Source organism: Galeopterus variegatus, unplaced genomic scaffold (genome assembly GCF_000696425.1).
Source record: "Galeopterus variegatus unplaced genomic scaffold, G_variegatus-3.0.2 Scaffold587, whole genome shotgun sequence".
NCBI classification, from domain to species: Eukaryota; Metazoa; Chordata; class Mammalia; order Dermoptera; family Cynocephalidae; genus Galeopterus; species Galeopterus variegatus.
This window is the reverse complement of record NW_007726698.1, coordinates 334,533-353,417: the sequence shown is the minus strand read 5'-3', so window position 1 is coordinate 353,417 and position 18,885 is coordinate 334,533. Positions and strand designations below refer to the sequence as shown.

The following is an 18,885-nucleotide window of genomic DNA, read 5'->3' as shown; positions in this document are numbered from 1 at the left end:
CGGCAGCGCTCCCGTCGAGGGTTCGGATCCCACATGCAGACCGGTTCCCGCTCACTGGCTGAGCGAGGCGCGGGGGCAACACCGAGGGTTGCGATCCCGTTGCCGGTCCCGGTCCGGTACGGGGGCAACACTGAGGGTTGCGAACCATTGCCGGACACGGAAAAAGACAAAAAAAAAAAAAAAAACCATTAAAGATTACTGAAAAACATCTCATGATATTGGTTAATGCCTAAAGTAAAGAAATAACCAAACTTTCCTTTAGATTTACTCTTTTGTTCTCAAAAGTATGTACCTGGTAAAAGCAAAGTCAATGTTGTACTATGATCCTTATTTCAGAAAATACATATTTTCACTAGCAAAAAGCCTATAAACCCACCACAAGGTTTCCTTAAAATAGTTATTTTGGGGAGGTATAGAGTACCATTATTATCAAGCTTAGTTTATATTTTTTCTCATCATAATATACCCTGAATCAAATCACTAACTTGTCATAACAGTGTTGAGATCATTCTTAGGATTAGACAGAAAGGACTGCTAAAATCTAAGTCTCCTTTTACTTAATGAACCTTCATAAATAAACATACTGATTTTGATAAACTCCTAAGAGGTTACAGTAAAGTGGTTTGTGTCTCCAAGTGTGTTATTATCAAGCATATACTACTGGAATGATGTCAATGTACACAGGTGATCTGAATTATAACACAGTATTACTTGACACTATATATATGTATGTGTGTGTGTATATATATATATATACACACACACACACACACACGTGTACACAGGTGATCTGAATTATAACACAGTATTACTTGACACTATATATATGTATGTGTGTGTGTGTATATATATATATATACACACACACACACACACACGTGTATATATATATATATATATGTATATATATACAATGCTACGGGTAATAAATAATCGTATCAATCTCTAGAACACTGGCATATTAAGTACTCTCTAAGAGATGCATGAAAATAGAAGTGTACAAAATATATGTATATTTCCATTTCATCTTCAACGTTGAAACAGACAATTTATCTTATGAAATAAAATTGTGAAGTATACTATTAGCTTTAATCGTTAAAAGCAACACTTAAATTACACCTCATATATAATTTAATTTCTCAAACATCTGATATTCGCAGATTATTTTAATATTAGTTTTAAAGTTATGTTTATTCATATATAATGAATTTTTAAGTACATAAGGATTATACTGAATAACAAGCAAATCATTTACCTAGCAGCACAGTCATAAGCCAACACATCAGTCTCTGCAAGAAGGTCTCCATCAGTTTCATGATCTCCTCCATCAGGACCCAACTCAAACAGCTGAGGAAAGGAGAAAAACATATTTTTCCCAATTATTCAGTTATGTAAATCTGCTGAATGTGTTTATAATTTTCTGAGTCCAATATATGTTGGATTATTCAGAATGTTAAAAATCAGAGTACCTGCTTCTCTAATGTTATTAAGTGAAATACACACATATGTAATTTAAATTAAGAAACATATACAATATCTTATGGTCTATGTTAATCTGTTTTCCTGATTTACATACTCATGTATTTATATCAAATGCTCTAAATAGCTCTATACAAGAAGTTTTGTACCTGATGTAAACATCTTAAGGAGGTGAGAGAACTCAACTAAAGCATTTTACCTAAGAGAGTTTCAAATGAGGCAGACTCTTCACCACTTACTAGCTGTGAGAACCTGGGACCCAGTTTCCTCATCCATGAAAGAGGGGTGGATACTAACAGTGTCCACTTCACAGTAGTTGTAAAAATTAAACACTTGTGGAACACATAGAAAAATAATGAGGAAAAAAAAGATAGAAAAACATTAGCTATGGAGAGAGGAATAACAGAAGATAAGGAACCTTTAAAAAATAGGTCACAAAAAAAGTTCAAAGCAACATGGCATGGGAAAAAGAGAGATAAAGAGCATGAAAAAATGGTTATTAAATTAAAAAAGAGGGGCCAGCCCATGGCTCACTTGGGAGAGCGTGGTGCTGACAACACCAAGTTAAGTGTTAAGATCCCCTTAGTGGTCATCTTTACAAAAAAAAAAAAAAAGAGGAGACCACCACAGAGTCTGGATAAGGAAAAAAGAGAAAAGATAACTAATAGGAAAAGGTTTATGGAATTAAGTGAAAATGAAGAATTAAAAGGAAGAGGTCCTTTTTAAAAGCGGGTTATTTTAAAAATAGTATATATGACTCTGGAGGTCAGGGAACAGGTCTGTAAGTTTAGAAATCATCAAAGAAAAGGTATTTAAAGCCATAAGGATGGATCACTATGGGGGTGAGTATAATTTAAAAAGAAGTCCAAAAATGAATTCTGGACACTCGCACATTTAGAGTTCAGGTTGATGATGAGCAACTTGCAGCAGACTAAGAGCAGTCAGTGAGACAAGGAAAATGAAGTGTGGTGCCCCAGGAGCCAAGTGAAGAAAATATTTCAAAGAGCCCAAATGAATTAAATTCAGCTAACTGGTTAAGGAAGATAGGACTGAGATTTGACCACTGGCTTTGGTAATATAAAAGTCATCCATATCTCTGACAAGAATAATTTCAGTGGACTGGATGGGGCAAACAGTAGGATTAAGAAGGAATGAGGAGAGAGAGAATGAGACAGAAAGAAAGCTAAGAATATGTACAGAGACTAGCTAGGTGGCTAGTCTATGACAAAGAGCTTTACCTAGGGCAGTGATGGAAGAGTCTCTTTTGGGGGGAGGAAAGAGATGAAGGACCTATCAAAAAAAAAAAAAAGAAAGAAAAGTCCAGGTTTCTGGCTTGTGTAACAAGCATATGGTGGGTGGTATTACTCATGACAGAGGGCATGGAAGAGAGCCATGTCTTAGAAAAAGAGCATGAATTCATTTAAGATATATAATGACTGACAACTGACATGCCTTAAAACATTTCCATGGAAATGAGTTAAAGAAGCAGCCAGAGCTCGAGAAATAAATTTGGGCGTCATGGTATGCCAATGGCTACTGAAACTTTGGCCTTAGAAGAGAATACCTATAAGAAAATATAGAGTAGAGAAAGAGGGCCTGTGGCTGGGCCTAGAAGAACCCCAATACTCAGTGGCCAGATAGAAGAGGATGAAATGACAAAGAGACAGAAGAAACAGCCAGAGGTGTGAAAATGAAACAAAACACAAAAATGAAGCAGGGGCTTACTGTTAGGAAAAAACAATGTATACTTTAGAAAGGTGAAGAGAGAAAAAAAAGACTGACTCCTGTCGGAAGGCTTTTAGTGCACTCACTGAATAATTGAACGCAAAGGCAAGATCATTCCCAGAGAATGGAGAAGTAGAATTTGAGTTTAAAAAGAAAAATGGGGCTGACATAATGACAACATACAAGGATACTTCGAAAAGTTTGTGGAAAAATAGAATTGAAAGAATATAAATCTTTCTGTGAACTTTTTGAAGTACCCTTGTACATGGAAGGACTCTATAATTCTATACCAGAACTATTAAATATAAGGTCCACCATGGTTTGACTATTATTAAAAACAAAAACAAAAACAAAAACAGACACCTGAAGTCCAGGAAAAAATATATCTTCTTGATGAACTTATTAGACATTGTCAACCAGAACTACATAACTCATTGAGTTAAGGTGCTTCTCTATCTTGACTATGAATCAAGGCATTCTAAAATAACCACTTTGAATCAGGTATACTGAAATAATCCAAAGATTATCTACTGTTTTTCTTATTATCAACATATATATGCTACAGGTGTCCTTAATCATTATTCTGTCCCTTCACTCCATGTAAGTATAGAGGCTTGTAATTTTCACTAATTTTTCTACAGCATCTGCAATTTTTTTTAGCATACATATTCCAATTATAACCAGAAATAAGCAAATATTCTTAAAACTTTGTCAGTTCTGGTTGGGCCTCTATAGGGAGTGTCAAAAAACAACATTATAAAGAAGTTTTAACATATTAATATAATTCTTAGGTATTATTGAGAGAATTAGGAAAACATCTTCTGAATAGATGACATTTGAGAATTTTTTGTGAAGCCTGCTATTGAAATTTAGGCACAAACTACAGTTTTCTCTTTTCCTTTAAGAGAAAACTCTGATAACATGAAAAGCAGAAAATTCAAGTTATTCGTGAATTTTCAAACAATAAGCATATACTTTGCTTAGAATAATTGCTAGCCTTTTCAGAGATAAGTTGGTGTGGAAAACTTATGACTCCTGATTTTTAGTTTGCCTACCAGATGGAATCCATCCCCTACAGTCTCTCTCTCACTTCATCCCTGGTACCAGCTCTTGGGGTTATGGTTGTTTACATGTATTTGGCACTAAAAATGCTAAAAATTTTTAGCTACATCAATATGTCCATGCATTAAAACAGTTGTGCCTCCTGTCACTAAAACAGTTATTAAAAAGTAGCCACACAAAAAGGTGCTGCTTTTCCTAGACCACCAGGAAGTTCAGTACAAAGGATTGAGATTGACTACTAAAGCCTTCTTCAGTGTTAAATTACTAAAAAAGCCTTTTCCTTTCATTTCCTCCCTTCTTAGTGACTTGATTATTTTTTAGTGAGTTAATGATATAATGCTGTTGTATTAGATTTTTAGAAATGTTTCCTCAATCCCTTTTTAAAGGGAAGGATTAACCTCCCACAAAAGTTAAAAAAAAAAAAGCATTAAATAAAATAATAAACTAAGTCAAAACCACCATCTTCAAACGAAAAACAGCAACAGTGTCAATGAACTTTACCTTAATTTTAGCAGTATATTCTCCTCTACCTCCAAACAGACCAAGACCACCAAGTAAAATATCAGTGTCAGCACTAAAACGTATAGCTTCTACTGAATGGGCAGAGTAACCCCAGCCCCCTCCATGACCTAAAAGATACAAATAATAATCCATGTTTTAAAATATCCACATATATATTTCAGTTATAAAACAATATTTTCTAAACATAAGTATACATACTTTCAAACCTGTTTACTATACTATAATCTTCTTTGGAATAAACCTTCATTACTGCTTGAGTCTCCTCCTCTGTACTTGCAACACCCATTTTTAAATCCTGCATAGCTGCCAAGGTATCAAGACAACCTAAAACAAAACAAACAAAATTTAACTCCTTGAAATAAAAATTTCCCACACTGATGATATTAGAATGCTACAGGGGATGAATTAAAATAAATAACTCTGAGTGTGTTCAACAAATTTATTCTAAGCTTTAAACAACATTTCATGGGAAAACACAACCAATAAAAATTCTCCTCTGTCTGAGTAGTAAACATATTCAAACATTCGCGGTGTCTTCAAAAAGTTCATGGAAATATCCACATTATCTCTTAATCTTATTTTTCCACAAACTTTTTGAAGTCCCCTTGTATGCTATGTGACAACATTGTGCACAAAACTAAATCTCTGAAAAGCTGGAATAGCATAACCTTTGTAATCTTACAAGGTGGTTCCTTTTATGAAACTCTCTGAATTACTTTAGTTTGATTATTAAAGTACTATTCGAAGAAGACACCTTAGCCAGAAATAACCTTAATTGATGATAGTTCTGGATGTTTACTCTGGTTACCAAATGAAACTTGAGAAAAAAGAAACAAATTATATATATGACCTAGTAATTATACTTTATAATATGATTTCACAATTGCAAATGCTAGATAAATATAACTGTGCCTTTTTAAGAATCATTTTTAAAAGCAGTAAGACTATATACATTGCAAAAGTGCTATATCACAAAGTAATTAAAGAGAAGTGAATTTGATGTGCTATGGAAAACTGTTATATAAGAAGAGACATGGGCCAAGCCCATGGCGCACTCGGGAGAGTGCGGCGCTGGGAGCGCAGTGACGCTCCCGCCGCGGGCTCGGATCCTATATAGGAATGGCCAGTGCGCTCACTGGCTGAGCGCAGTGCGGGCGACTCCACACCAAGGGTTGTGATCCCCTTACCGGTCATGAAAAAAAAAAAAAAAAAAAAAAAAAAAGGAAGAAAAGACAGAGGTAGTATCTGTAAAATTCATATAATATTTTATAGAATTTATTTAAAATTAATGTATATAAACTAAATGTAATCATACATTTGAATATCTTATCTACTTCTCTAAAAGTTTATACATTCAAATTAAGCAATCTTAATTAAAGAGCTACCTATTAGGAAAATTATATTCTAGACTGTTTTATATTTGGGCATTTGTAAAACTTTCATGAGGTTGGTACAGGGCCAATGTATGTTTTCTGTAGGATAAGCCTCTTAAAGGTAGAGGATTTAACCTATTTTGCACCTAGCATATTATTATTGTTTAACAAACATGACAGCAAAATATAAATTTTAATACTCGTAAAAAACCCCCTCAGCACAGCACACATTAACGTACATTAGTTGAACATCCAATAGGAACCATACCTAGAATATGCAAAGCGGCATGAGATCGGGTGGTTACAGCCCTGGATCCTGTTGGGAGGGCAAGTTCAGGACTAAGAATGCTGCATCTGGACTGCATGTCTGTTGCAGAGGGAAGTCTGGCATCAGCAACCACTGCATTGTAACACCACAGTTCTCTAGTAGTTGGTCGAAACCTTTCCAGAAAGAGAATAATTACAGCACCTCAACATGTAGTTTTGTTTAAGATTTTTCTAAAATATAACTGATGACACAAAGAAAATAAATAATACAGTCTGCTTAAAGAGGTCAAAATGTAGCTCATTATTTTCTGCATCTAAACTAAACATATAAATAAAGCACTGTCTATCACTACTAGTGAAAGAATTTGAAAAAAATAGTAATCTAGATCACAATACTTCATAAGTAATACAGTAACTGTATACTTAAAAATTTGATGTGTACATATAAATATAAAGCTTTTGTACAACAAAAACCCCATAAAAATGTTTAAAGACAAAGCAAAAGTTGAAATAAATATGTGAAGTATATATATGAGGCAAAACTACAATATCCGCAATGTATCAGAGCTTCTGCAAACCAATAAAAGAGAATCAATTCAAGAGCAAAACCAGACAAAGGAATGGAATGCTATTCTCAGAAAGGAAGCACAGAGTTTATGCAGATGTTCAACCCTACTAATAAATAGTAAAGCACCAATAAAACTATAAGGAACCCATAATGTCCTCCTGCCATTACCCCATTTTTAATATCTCTTTCAGAACGAAATTCTCAAAAAACTATCTTTACTTCTTGACCTCTTTTACTCTATGAATTCTTTTTTGGGAAAGTTGTTTTTATCAACTTGAGTACATATCTCTCTTTCTGGGACTCTAATCTCCAATATTTCCTTCTTAGATATTTATTAGATCTTCTCACCATATTCTTAAGTTTCAAATTTTTTATATTTTTGTCTCTCTGTGGCATTCTGGGTAATATCCTTAGATGTGTCTTCTGTTTTATCAGTTCTCTCACCTGTTCAAATCTGATATTCATCCATTTGTTTAAAAAACTATTCTCCATTTATAAAAGTGCTACTAGGTTGTTTTTCAAATACGCCTCATTAATTTGAGTCTCATTTTGAGTCTCGTTTGCTCATCTTGATTTCTATTTTTTATTTTTTTAAAGATTTCGTGTATAGTTAATTTACATTCAGTTTCTGACAACTCTAAGATATGAAACTTATCTTGCCGCTCGTTCTGCTGAATTTCACTAACAGTGATATTTCTTACATATTAAGCAGCCTTAAAGACTTTGAGCCCTTGTTTGATTGATTCTTATTTTAAAAACCTATGGACCTAACTGGAAGAGGCTGTTTTCTAAACATGATTTACGCTTGCCTTCTGTTGGAGACAAAGGGGCATTATCCATTTTAGCATCATTCCCGAGCCAGAGGCTTAATGTGAGAGTTTAGGGATCAGTCTCTGTCTGTCTCACCCTGCAGCTGGCACAAGGTTTGTTTCCAAAATGCCAGTTGAAATCAGCATTTGCCCTCAACACAATCCTATGTTTCACAAATGCAAACTACTTACTGCTTATGGAAGTATGTTTTTTATTTTTATGTTGGTTTTCTTTTTTTGAGGTATGGTAGGAGACATAGACGACAGGCACAGCACAGTGGCAATTTCTTGGCTGAGTGCCAAGCTATGTATAAAATATAAAGATCTTTTGTTTGTTTGTTTTTTAAGTATACGGCATCCAAAGTATCTAGTTCATCAAATGCCAGAAGTAGAACTCCCCATTCACTGTTCAAACCATACCAATCCAGTTCGCACATCTATTGCTTCAATGAAATTATTCTTTCAAAGTTGCAGATAAATTCTAAGCAGCCAAATCAAATAGAATTTTTTGTTAGCCACTTAATCAACCCCTCAGCAGTGTTCGGCATCATTGAACAGTTCCTTCTCTTCTTGATCCATGCCCCTTTCCCACTTCAATCTCAGCATACCCTCCTGGCCTTCTCTTGTAGTTCACTGGCTGCTCCTCTGTCACCTCATGCTAGTTCTTCCTCTCTACCTAACTTCTAACTTTTCAAGTTCTCAGGGCTCTTCTCAATCTATTCTCTCTGCCTAGGTGTTAAACTACTGGTTTAACCTATACCTTGCCTCCTTCCCACTGATTTTCCACACAGTAACAGTAAGTATAATCTCAGTGTCACTTCTCAAATTCCTACAAAGGCTTCCTATGCCTTTGTTGAAGAAAATTCAAATTCCTTAATCTAGCCTACAAAGTCCCACATGTCCTGATTCTGCCTACCCCTCTAATTTTATTTCATGTCACTCACTCATTATGATTTGGGCACACTGGCAGTCTTCAAATTCCTAAAACACTGCCAAGCTCTTGCTTACATCAGAGCAGCTGGGCCTACTAAGTTCTCTCTGCCCAGAAGACTTTTCCTGACTCTTCAAATGCCTGGTTCTTTCTCGTAATTCAAAGTCTTAACTTATATTGTCTCCATAGTATGGAAGAGAGGTCACTGCTTTATTCTCAATCACAGCACCCTCTTTTTCCTTAATGGCGCTGAACAAGATCTATATTATTTATTCACCTTCATGTAGTTTCTATCTCTGCTAAAGAAAAAGACTTCCATAAGAGCAAGAATGTTGTTTATTTTATTCACCTTATGTCATTCTTTACTTATCATATAGTATACACTTAATACATATTGAATAATGAAATTAACATTGCGAAAATTGAAAACAATAAAAGTACTGTTTGTTGATGCTAATATTATGGGGAAATAGATTCTCATACCAGTTAGTGAGACAGTATTAAAGGGCAATTTGGCAGTATACATCAACATTTTCTGAGCCTATCTTTTGATTCAGCAATTCCACTTCTTGAAAGCTATCTCGCAGAAATACTCTATGTATGTACAAAACTCTGTATGTGCACATGCTTGTACGTGCGTGTGTGTGTGTGTGTGTTCACTGTAGCACTGTAGGTAATACTATAACATTTAAAAAATCTAAAATGTTCACTGAGGGGCAAACAGCTAAATATATTTGGTATATACAGACAACAGAATTCTATACAGTTTTAATAATGAAGGATTTCTTTAAATACTGACTTGAAAAGATCTCCAAATCATCTTTTTTTGAGGAAAAAAATCTAATTTTTAGAATACTTATACTCTTATTTATATTAAAAAATACATGCATTTTAAAAGGTTTCAAACAATATAAACCAAACAATATTTGTGGATCCATAGACAAGGTTTGTGGGATTGGTATGGAGGAAGACAAAGATCTGAAGAATGACCACGCTTTTTCCTATATGTATTTTTGCTTTGCTTTTTAAAAAAGTAACACAAATTCATGTCCAATTCAAATTCATGTATTATTTGTATAAATTTGTAAGTAAAAAATAAAATTGCTATTCTCAACATTTATCTGCTCCTTATAGATATTAAGTTTCTAGTTATTCAGGTAAAGTTAGTGCCTAAAGAATTTAAAAGGAAGCAGATGCAGGTCAGAAGGAAAGACAAAGTTAAGTTAATGCTGGATCAGCAATACCTGTGATAGCTGTAAAATGCTAGTACTCCACTGAAAACACAGAGGACACAAAGCAGCCACAGGTCAGGACAAATGTTTAAAAGATTCTGATTCTAATTTAAAGGAAAATACCTCCCAGTTATTTTACCAAAAAATAGGAGATTGTCCTTCATCTTTGAATCTCTGTTTTGGAAGAACAATAGGGAAAATGATCAAAGAGCTGGCAAGGCATTTGAGACCATCTGTCCCACTGCTACCACCATGTATGAAAAAGGTAAGTTCAACTAGCTGGATATCATCCTTCAGAGTTCTTTTAAGACCCTAGGGAAATGGCTCTAATTCAAGTAAGTTTTTGCTTCTAGAACTTAGTTATATTTTTATCTCTAACTTAGTGAATGCATCCAGAGACAAATTCCATACTGCCAATTTTTATTTTTGTTTGCTTAATGCAAATTTAGTTCATTTAAAAGTAAAACATACCAAACTACAAAAAAAAGCCACATCAATTTATATACCTAAGTCCAAACCAGAGCCTGCTCTTTGGTAACTAAGTCTGTTGTACACTGACTTCTAATCAGTAAACAATTGCAGACAATTCTATCTTTACATCTTCTCTCCTCTCTATCCTCTCCATTCTATCCCACTGGGACTACTCTAACTTTGGTTCTTAGCATCTCCTGTTTTCTTAAGGATGCCTACAAAAGACCAGTCACCTGAAGCCTCTTGGTATTTTAATCTACCCTGTACAATGCTGCCAGGCAGATCTAAAAACACTACTCAACCCAATTCTGGCCTCCAGGTCTTTTCACAAAATGCCCAAATAATATAGTAAGCTGGTCAGCAACCTGAGCAGCACTACAATTCCTTCACTCTGAATGCAGGCCTCAAGATAAATAGAAAACATGACCTCTTAAGACTTGGCTGGCTGAAGGGAAAGACAAGTAGGCATGGGCAAAAGAATGAAGACAAAGTCTCCTCCCTCTCCACACTCATGCCACTTCAGCCTTTCAACTTAGAATGCCTGCCCACTAAGGCCAGCCAAATAAACACTGTAAGAGGAAAGAAACAAGGGCTCAGGCCTATGATGAACTACTCTGGTAATGGAAGGATACCCCCCCATTAGTATCCAAAGCTTGAAATACTGAGAAAGATAACTCTTTCCTTTATTTGTTATGTATATAAAGCACCACAATAAGTTTTAAACAACTACAATATAATTTATTTCTCAATTCTCTTGTGTTCTTTTATCTATCTCTACATTTTTATAATTTCCAGAGTTTATACAACCCTATGCATTTCTCTACTAATATGGGTGTTTTGTTATGCACATTCCTAAAAGGCAGGCTCAATTATCTTATTTATTCTGTAGTGTATCTGGTATAATTTCTTCTACACAGTTGGTAATAATTATTCATGGGAATAAGAAACAGAATGAATTCTATACAATATAGATACAATTGCTAACAGACTAGAAATAATTAACAATAGAACTCTTGAAAGTAAAACTAATAATTATAATGATACTAGCAAACACTTCTATAGCACCTACTCTATGCCTCTGTACTATTATCCCTATTTCATAAATGAGAAAACCAAGGCACATGGGTTCAAAGTAACTTCTCCAAGGTGATACAGAAAGCAAAATGTGGAGCTGGGATAAACCTAGGCAGTGTGGCCCGAAATGCATGCTCTTAACCACTATGCTATGTCCTAAAGTTCCCTATGAATCACTACAGTAGAAGTGAAGCTATTACTTAAACAGGAAAGTTCTCATGTGTGAAAAGTCTGTCTATACATGAATTTCATATTACCACAAGAGTATAATTAGATCAAAACCTATTTACTACTTTATTTTATTAACAGAGATGCTTACCTCCAAATTACATCATACACAGGATCAAGACACACACCAAATCCTTGCAGATCCTCTTGTTCAGAGTCATTAAAGGTTTTACAACTCCCATCTACTTTATTTATCAGAAGACATTTAAATGGAGGAGGTTCTGATATAGACGCAGGTACCAGGCCTTGGGAAAAAATATTTATATATAATTTTAATATGCATTACCTTCTCATAGTCCCCAAAACCCATAAGGTAAGTTATTATCTCCATTTTATTATGGATATTGTTATCTCCATTTCCCAGATGAAGAAGCTGAGACATAAAAGTTTAAGTAATTAAAAAATCTTTAAGTGGCAGAAATTAAGATTAAAACCTCAGGCTTTCTAAATCTACAACACATGCTCCTAATCTCTATGCTATATCACTCTATTATATAATTACTCATGCCATCAAGAATATAAGTATGAACTGATATCATGGTCTTAATGAAACTTCAAAGTTTGATTTATAAAAAATCAATATCTCCCATAAAAAATAATATCTATAATTTAAGAAACAATGAATAAAAATCCCTGAATCCAATATAGGTTTTATCCTTCCACAGTTTAGCTCACATTTCCACCACTGTCTAGCTTATAAAACTGTGATTTCTACGTCTCCCAATTATTCCATTCTTCCAGCACACAGACACATAAATACAGACACTTGGAGGCTTCGTTCAAATTTCTTCAAACAGAAAGAAAACAAAAAGCTACAAAACTACATCTCATTACAGGAAAGATGAACCATTTACTATCAGTCAAGACAAGGGTTTGTGGGGAGGCATTTGTTTGTTTTTAGTATTACCTATTATGTGTTTACTGGCAAAAATTTCTGATGTAGCAAGTACATGAGAATTAATAAGTGCTTCATCAATTCGTAAGAAAGTCTGGTCCCCACTTGCACCTATCCAAGTAGCTTTTCTTCCATATTTTGATCCAATGTTAGGCATGGGAGCTGGCTTGGCATTCCAATATGGCACGTCTAAAATTGGTCTGCCCAGTTGTCCTTTCTAAAAGATTAAACACACCATATTGTTAACAACACTGCTGAATAAACAATCTATAATTTTTATAAAGTTAAAAAGATAGGAAATAAACACAGTTCTATGAGAACTAATTCTTCATCAGTTGTGAGTTTGTTCTTTTTTTAAAATAAAATATTTGTGAGATTTGGACCAAACACTTATAAAGTAATAAAATAACTTCCCTTATTCCTGGGATATCTTCCCCAATAAAGTACAAACGGCATTATGAAAAAAAAAGTTGAAATATTTTTCCATGCAAGAAATTTCCCCAAAATACTTTGTCTTCACCTACATTTAAAAGAAAAGTATGATAAATAGACATGTTAAAAAAATTAGAATTACAACCCATTCATTTAAGAAATCATTTCGACATCATAAGTTGACACTACAAAAGAAAAGTCACTATTGAACTGACACAGTCTGAGAATAATTGGGTAAAACACTAAAATAATAAATACCAGAACTGTCAGTACAGTTAGAAAAATACATAATGTATTTTTTACCTGACGTGTAAGTCATTTTATTTTTGTTTTAACATAAATAGAATCAATGGTAAGTTCTGATGTCTTAAATAACTGTTAACTCACTTGAACAGTATGGCTGTCTATAGGTACGTGGTTAGGTAAAAGTTTAATTTAAAAAGTAATTGTAAGTTTTCTCATCACTAAGCCAGTAGCTGAAAAAGAAAAAAAAAAAATGTTGATGTTATATTACTAGATATTCATCTACCCCTGGTTCAGGAGCTCTCTCTCCCTATAGCATGCTCCTTCCAGAAACCTTTGGAGGGCAGAAAATGCTGCTCCAACATGGCACACAGGGTTTTACAAGTGTCTCATCAATGGGAATGAGCAACCACAGCAAAAACCCAACAAACAAGGGAGGCTGGAGCACCGCAAACACTCTGGTCAAGTTCTTAACCAACCACCAGGTTTCTATTGAATTCTGTTACTCCTTCGATATCACAGCAACATAGTCACAAACTGACTGCAGAAGCAACTGAGCTTCAATCCCTGGGCAGAACCAGGGCAAGGAAAAGTAGCAAGCACGTGGTTAGAGAAGCAGCCCAAACATTCAATGTTTATTCTCATCTTCTTTCAATGTCTATTCTTATTTTTTGACCAAAAAAAAAAGCATAAAGATGTGAACAGGGAGCAAAGTACATCATATTCAGGGATATATTTTGCTTTTGGAGGGAAAAAAATTAGGTATTAACTACTGAAATAAATAGCTTACTACCAAATACCTTACTACCAAACCAACTAATGTGAAGAAAAGCAGTCCAGAAATATGATAGATGCCTAGACAGCCCCATAGCAATTCAGAATGTGGTTATAAATAAGTCACACTTAAATTCATAAAAGTGCACAATTAGAACTTCTAGGGCTGGAGAACAATGATTAAGTAATTTTAAATCTTGCCTTTCATATTCCTTCCCAAAAGACACATAACCAATACAGAAAGCAAATGAATCCACATGTTACTCAAACCTCCAGCAGTATTAGGAGACAGTGGATATCATGACCTTTAAGTTTCCTGTAACCAGAGGAAGAAACCAAATTCCAACAGAGCTCAACCCACCTGCCACTGCAAGCCTAAGTGTATAGAGAGTGAACACAAAAGGGGAAGCTTCAGAAGGAAACCAAGAAGTGTGGAGGACTTAGAAAAAGTGCGGCAAAATTATCCTCCAAAAGAGAAAGTCCAATCCTTAATGCCAAAATACTACATATGTATGGGTCAGGACTTGAAGGTTCACAGCACCAACTACTTGAAAGTAAGTAGAACCATTTCTCTCTCATCAGAATGGTGCAAATTAAAAGGTACGGCAACACATTCTTTGGCAAGGCTGTGGAGAAACAGACAACTTCACACATTACTGGTGTGAATGCAAAATAGAGGGGAGTTATTAATATCTCACCAAACTACACAGGCTTTAAACTTTGACCCAGCAATCTCACTTCTTGGAACTTATTTCAAAGATATACCTCTAACAGTATTCATTATTACCACTGCAAAATATTGAAAAGTACTTAAACATCCAAGAATAAGAAATTGATTGAATAAACTATAGTATATATACATAATGGAGTATATGGCGTTTAAAAAAAAAGAATAAGGAAGATCTGTATGAACTGAGATGGAGTGACTTCTAGGAGATATATTAAAGTAAAAAGAGCGTATATAGAATGCTACGTTTTGAAAAACAAAGATGAGTGAATAATTATATGTGTGTGTGTATGTGTACATGTGTGTGCATATATATATACACCCACACATATAAAAACAACAGTATGTATATGCATGTGCGTATACATATACACTTATATATAATACGCACACGCAATAGTATGTATGTGTGTGTGCTTATTTATTTATCTTTACAGGAAGAAACATAAAAAGGATAAACTAGAAAGCAATGACATTCATTACCTACAAGTATGGAGTGAAGAGGGTAGGGAAACAAGGATGCCAGGGATATAGGAAGGAGTGATACTTCCCTGAGGGTTTTTGTTTTATTTGTTTGTTTGTTTTGTTTTTTTGTATAACTTAACTTCTGGAAACATATTAAAGTTCCATATATTCAAAAAATAAAATTAAGTCATAGGATGCAAGGAAGACCCTTAAGCTAAAACAAACTGAAAAAAAGGAACCCAGCTCTATTCCAAAGGAATCACATAAATCCCACTGAAAGGGAGTGAGAGAAATAATCCAAGTAATTTATGAACACAGTAACTGATGAGATACCTTCAGTCTTAGGGTAGAAAACAGGTATGGTGGTGGAGGGCGGGGGGCAGAAGCAAGCTTGACAAACAAATCTTGAACTCCTTTTAGTGAGTTTGTTTTTTGTACTGGTATGGGCAAAGCAAATATAAAACTATTTTAGACATATTTTAGGACTGAGCCAGGATTCTTACTGTGCGAGAAGGGACATAAACATGGAACAGGACAAGGTAAGAAAGAACCCTGTGGGAATGGACTGAAATTGGAAGTATCACTGTAAGCTTATGGTTTCTAAAACATATATATGTATATGTATATACACATATATGTGTACTGGGAATGCAAAGACACTATGTAGCAATGAACACATCTAGTGCATACTTGGTGTCTAATACTATTCCCCATTAAAAAGAACCAGGGTTCTTGGAGAAATGGCTAAGTTTAGGACTGATATAAGGCCTGTACAAGATAAACCTTGAATACCTTGTTATGCCAGGAAGAAAGAAAGTGCTAAAAAAATAAAGGGGCATGTCACAAGAACACAGCAGGCAGCTTGAAGGGGTTCCCATCGGCCAAATCTGAGATAATCTAAGTACCCAAATAGTTAAAGACTGTAATGAAGAAAATTCAAATACTTGAGTCTATACCAGTAATAAATAGATGAAAAACCAAACAAACAAATAATAAAGTAGGGATCTCTTGCTTATAGTAAAATGTAAAGTGCCTACTGGTAATTGTGAAGGTGGTGCTGAAGTTAAAAAAAATCATCGCTTTGCAACCATAATAGTAAAAACTGGTTCAGGCAAGAATTACCAATGGATGCTAAATCTACAGGGAAATTTGAATGAGATGCCAGTATCTTAAAGGTGTCAACTCACAGATTGCTTAGTAGTTGCAAAGAAAAAACTACTGATTATACAGTAGAGAAATCACAACATGTGACCAGGTGATCAAAACTGACATCACTTAGCAGGTGCAGAGAGATATCTGTGCTTCCAGATGTGATGCCCTCAGAAGAACGCAACATCACATACAGAATATTTTGGCCTGGATACACATCTTGAATCTAAACATAGGAAGTATCAGAGACACAAAAAAGAACATTCTATGAAAAAAAAATGCCATATAATAGTAGACAAAGAAAAGCTGTGGAACTGTTACAGATTAAGGGAAACTAAAGAGACATGATAAACAAAGTCAATGCCTGATCCTAGATTAGAGGGGAAAAAATGCCAAAAAATAATTATTCAGTCAACTGATAAAATATAAATTAAAGTACTTAGGAGTACAGGGCCATAGTGTATACAAGGTATTCTTAAAGGATTCAGGAAAATAAATTTTTTACATATATACACACACTTGCACACCCACAGAGAGAGAGAGTGGGCAGTCATGCAAACTATAAAGCAAATAGATCAAAATGTTAACAGATGAATCTGATTAAAGACTATATGGGTGTTCTATGTACTATTCTTATTTTTGCAATCTTTCTCCAAGTTTGAAATCATTTCCAAATAAAAGAATTTTTTAAGTTCATGTTTACATTTTTTTAAAAAATCAAGAGTTGTAAATTACATCCCAGAGACTTAGGTTCTAGAGTTGGTTACCTACATCAAAGATGGTATAGTTTTACTAGCAGAGTCTCATGAAAATATGCCTTGATATCTACTATGCCTAAACTATACAAAATTTTTTGAGCATTTTCACACTCTTTTCAATCTTTGGTAGAGGGAGAGCACCAGAGAGAGAGGAAGAGAGAGAGAAAAACAGACAGGCAAACAGATACAGAGAGGGAGAGGAAAAAGAAAAGTATAATTTTAAACAAATCTAATAAAAAACAAGATGTAAAAAATTCTAAAATAGAAATATTTCTTTACATTAAGAAAAACGAATCTTTTAAAGTTAGATGAGAAATAATCTTTTAGATGACAGAATTAGCTCTCTCGAATGGTTAAAGGGCTTTAATCTGTAATAGACACATCCAATTCTAACACAGCTGATAAATTCAACAAATTCTAATGCTGAACTGGAGAAGAAAATTATTTCAAAGAAAGTCATTTGGGTTTTGTGTGTGTTGAAGGCAGAGGCAGGAAATATGCACATGCAGTGATTACAATACAAGAATTAGACTGGAATCAGAAAAAAATAGCTAACATAGACAAATTATAAGGCAAAAGTATAATGCAAAATATTATTAATGTTTAAAAAATTCCTTACAGAAAAACTTCCAAATGTGAAGACCTGTCCATCCATTAAAAGTACTGCCGTATGGTTGCTGCCTGCAGTAACTTGTGTGCTAGGGCCTGGCAATGCTTGAACTTCCAAATGTGAAGACCTGTCCATCCATTAAAAGTACTGCCGTATGGTTGCTGCCTGCAGTAACTTGTGTGCTAGGGCCTGGCAATGCTTGAACAAGAGTGGGCATCCCCTAGGTTAAAAAAAAAAAAAAAAAATTAAGTCAATTTCTTACAAGACTCAACTGAAATAAAGAACAATAATAAACAATGCAATAAGGAGTAGGAAAGATAAAAGGATATTCTGTTCAGTAAGAATATTCAGTAAACACTTATTGAGGTGCCATATGCCTGTTTCCATTCTAGGTGCTAGATAAATGAAGATGAAAAAGACATAGCTGCTGACTTCAAGAAGATTATTAAAAAGACTTCCTGAATTTACTACACTAATTATGGGTACACAATTTTTAATTTTTCTGAAAAACTGGTGACACCTTTTATTTAAAAGGAGAAATCTGTTACCTTGTATACTGAACGTCACATTAGAGATTTCTGTCAATATTTGTTAGATGAAATAAAAATCATGCAATGCCTCAACAGGAATTCGACCCATAACACCAAATTTTATGATCCTCTTTTCCAACTTTTATCACTAAGCTACAATTTTAAATTTAAATATAGGCGTTAATGAGTCAGAACACAGCATCATGAGAGGCAGTACAGCAGCAACTATAAGCTTACACTCTAGAGCCAGACTGCCTCGGTGTGAATCCTAGCTCCACCACTTATTAACAATGTGACCCTAACTTTGAACAAGTATACATCTGTTTTGTATTTCAGTTTTCTCTTCTTTAACATGGAAGATGAGAAGAAACAGTATCTACCCCATAGGGTTCCTGTGAACAATTAAGAAGTTCATATATGTCACGTGTCTGGCGGAGTATGTAGCATACAGTTAACACTTAATGAATGGTAACTGTTATAATAAATGATACCCTAGTATCCTTTCCTACTTCTCTTAACCATTTATTAACCATTTTTAGTAACCATTATATTACCTGTAAT

The 18,885-nt window shown here is 34.5% G+C and overlaps 1 protein-coding gene across 1 annotated transcript in view; it reads right to left on the bottom strand.

Moving 5' to 3' along the window:
- The window catches only part of MYCBP2 (MYC binding protein 2, E3 ubiquitin protein ligase), a 260,417-nt gene that overhangs the window by 131,588 nt on the left and 109,944 nt on the right, over positions 1-18,885 (bottom strand). Inside the window, exons 21-28 of the mRNA XM_008570270.1 lie at positions 18,000-18,014; positions 17,804-17,921; positions 12,649-12,853; positions 11,833-11,986; positions 6,430-6,602; positions 4,987-5,112; positions 4,768-4,895; positions 1,256-1,347 (exon numbers count right to left, since the gene is read on the bottom strand). Coding sequence (XP_008568492.1) covers positions 1,256-1,347; positions 4,768-4,895; positions 4,987-5,112; positions 6,430-6,602; positions 11,833-11,986; positions 12,649-12,853; positions 17,804-17,921; positions 18,000-18,014 — 1,011 coding nt within the window. The remainder of the gene's footprint in view (positions 1-1,255; positions 1,348-4,767; positions 4,896-4,986; positions 5,113-6,429; positions 6,603-11,832; positions 11,987-12,648; positions 12,854-17,803; positions 17,922-17,999; positions 18,015-18,885) is intronic.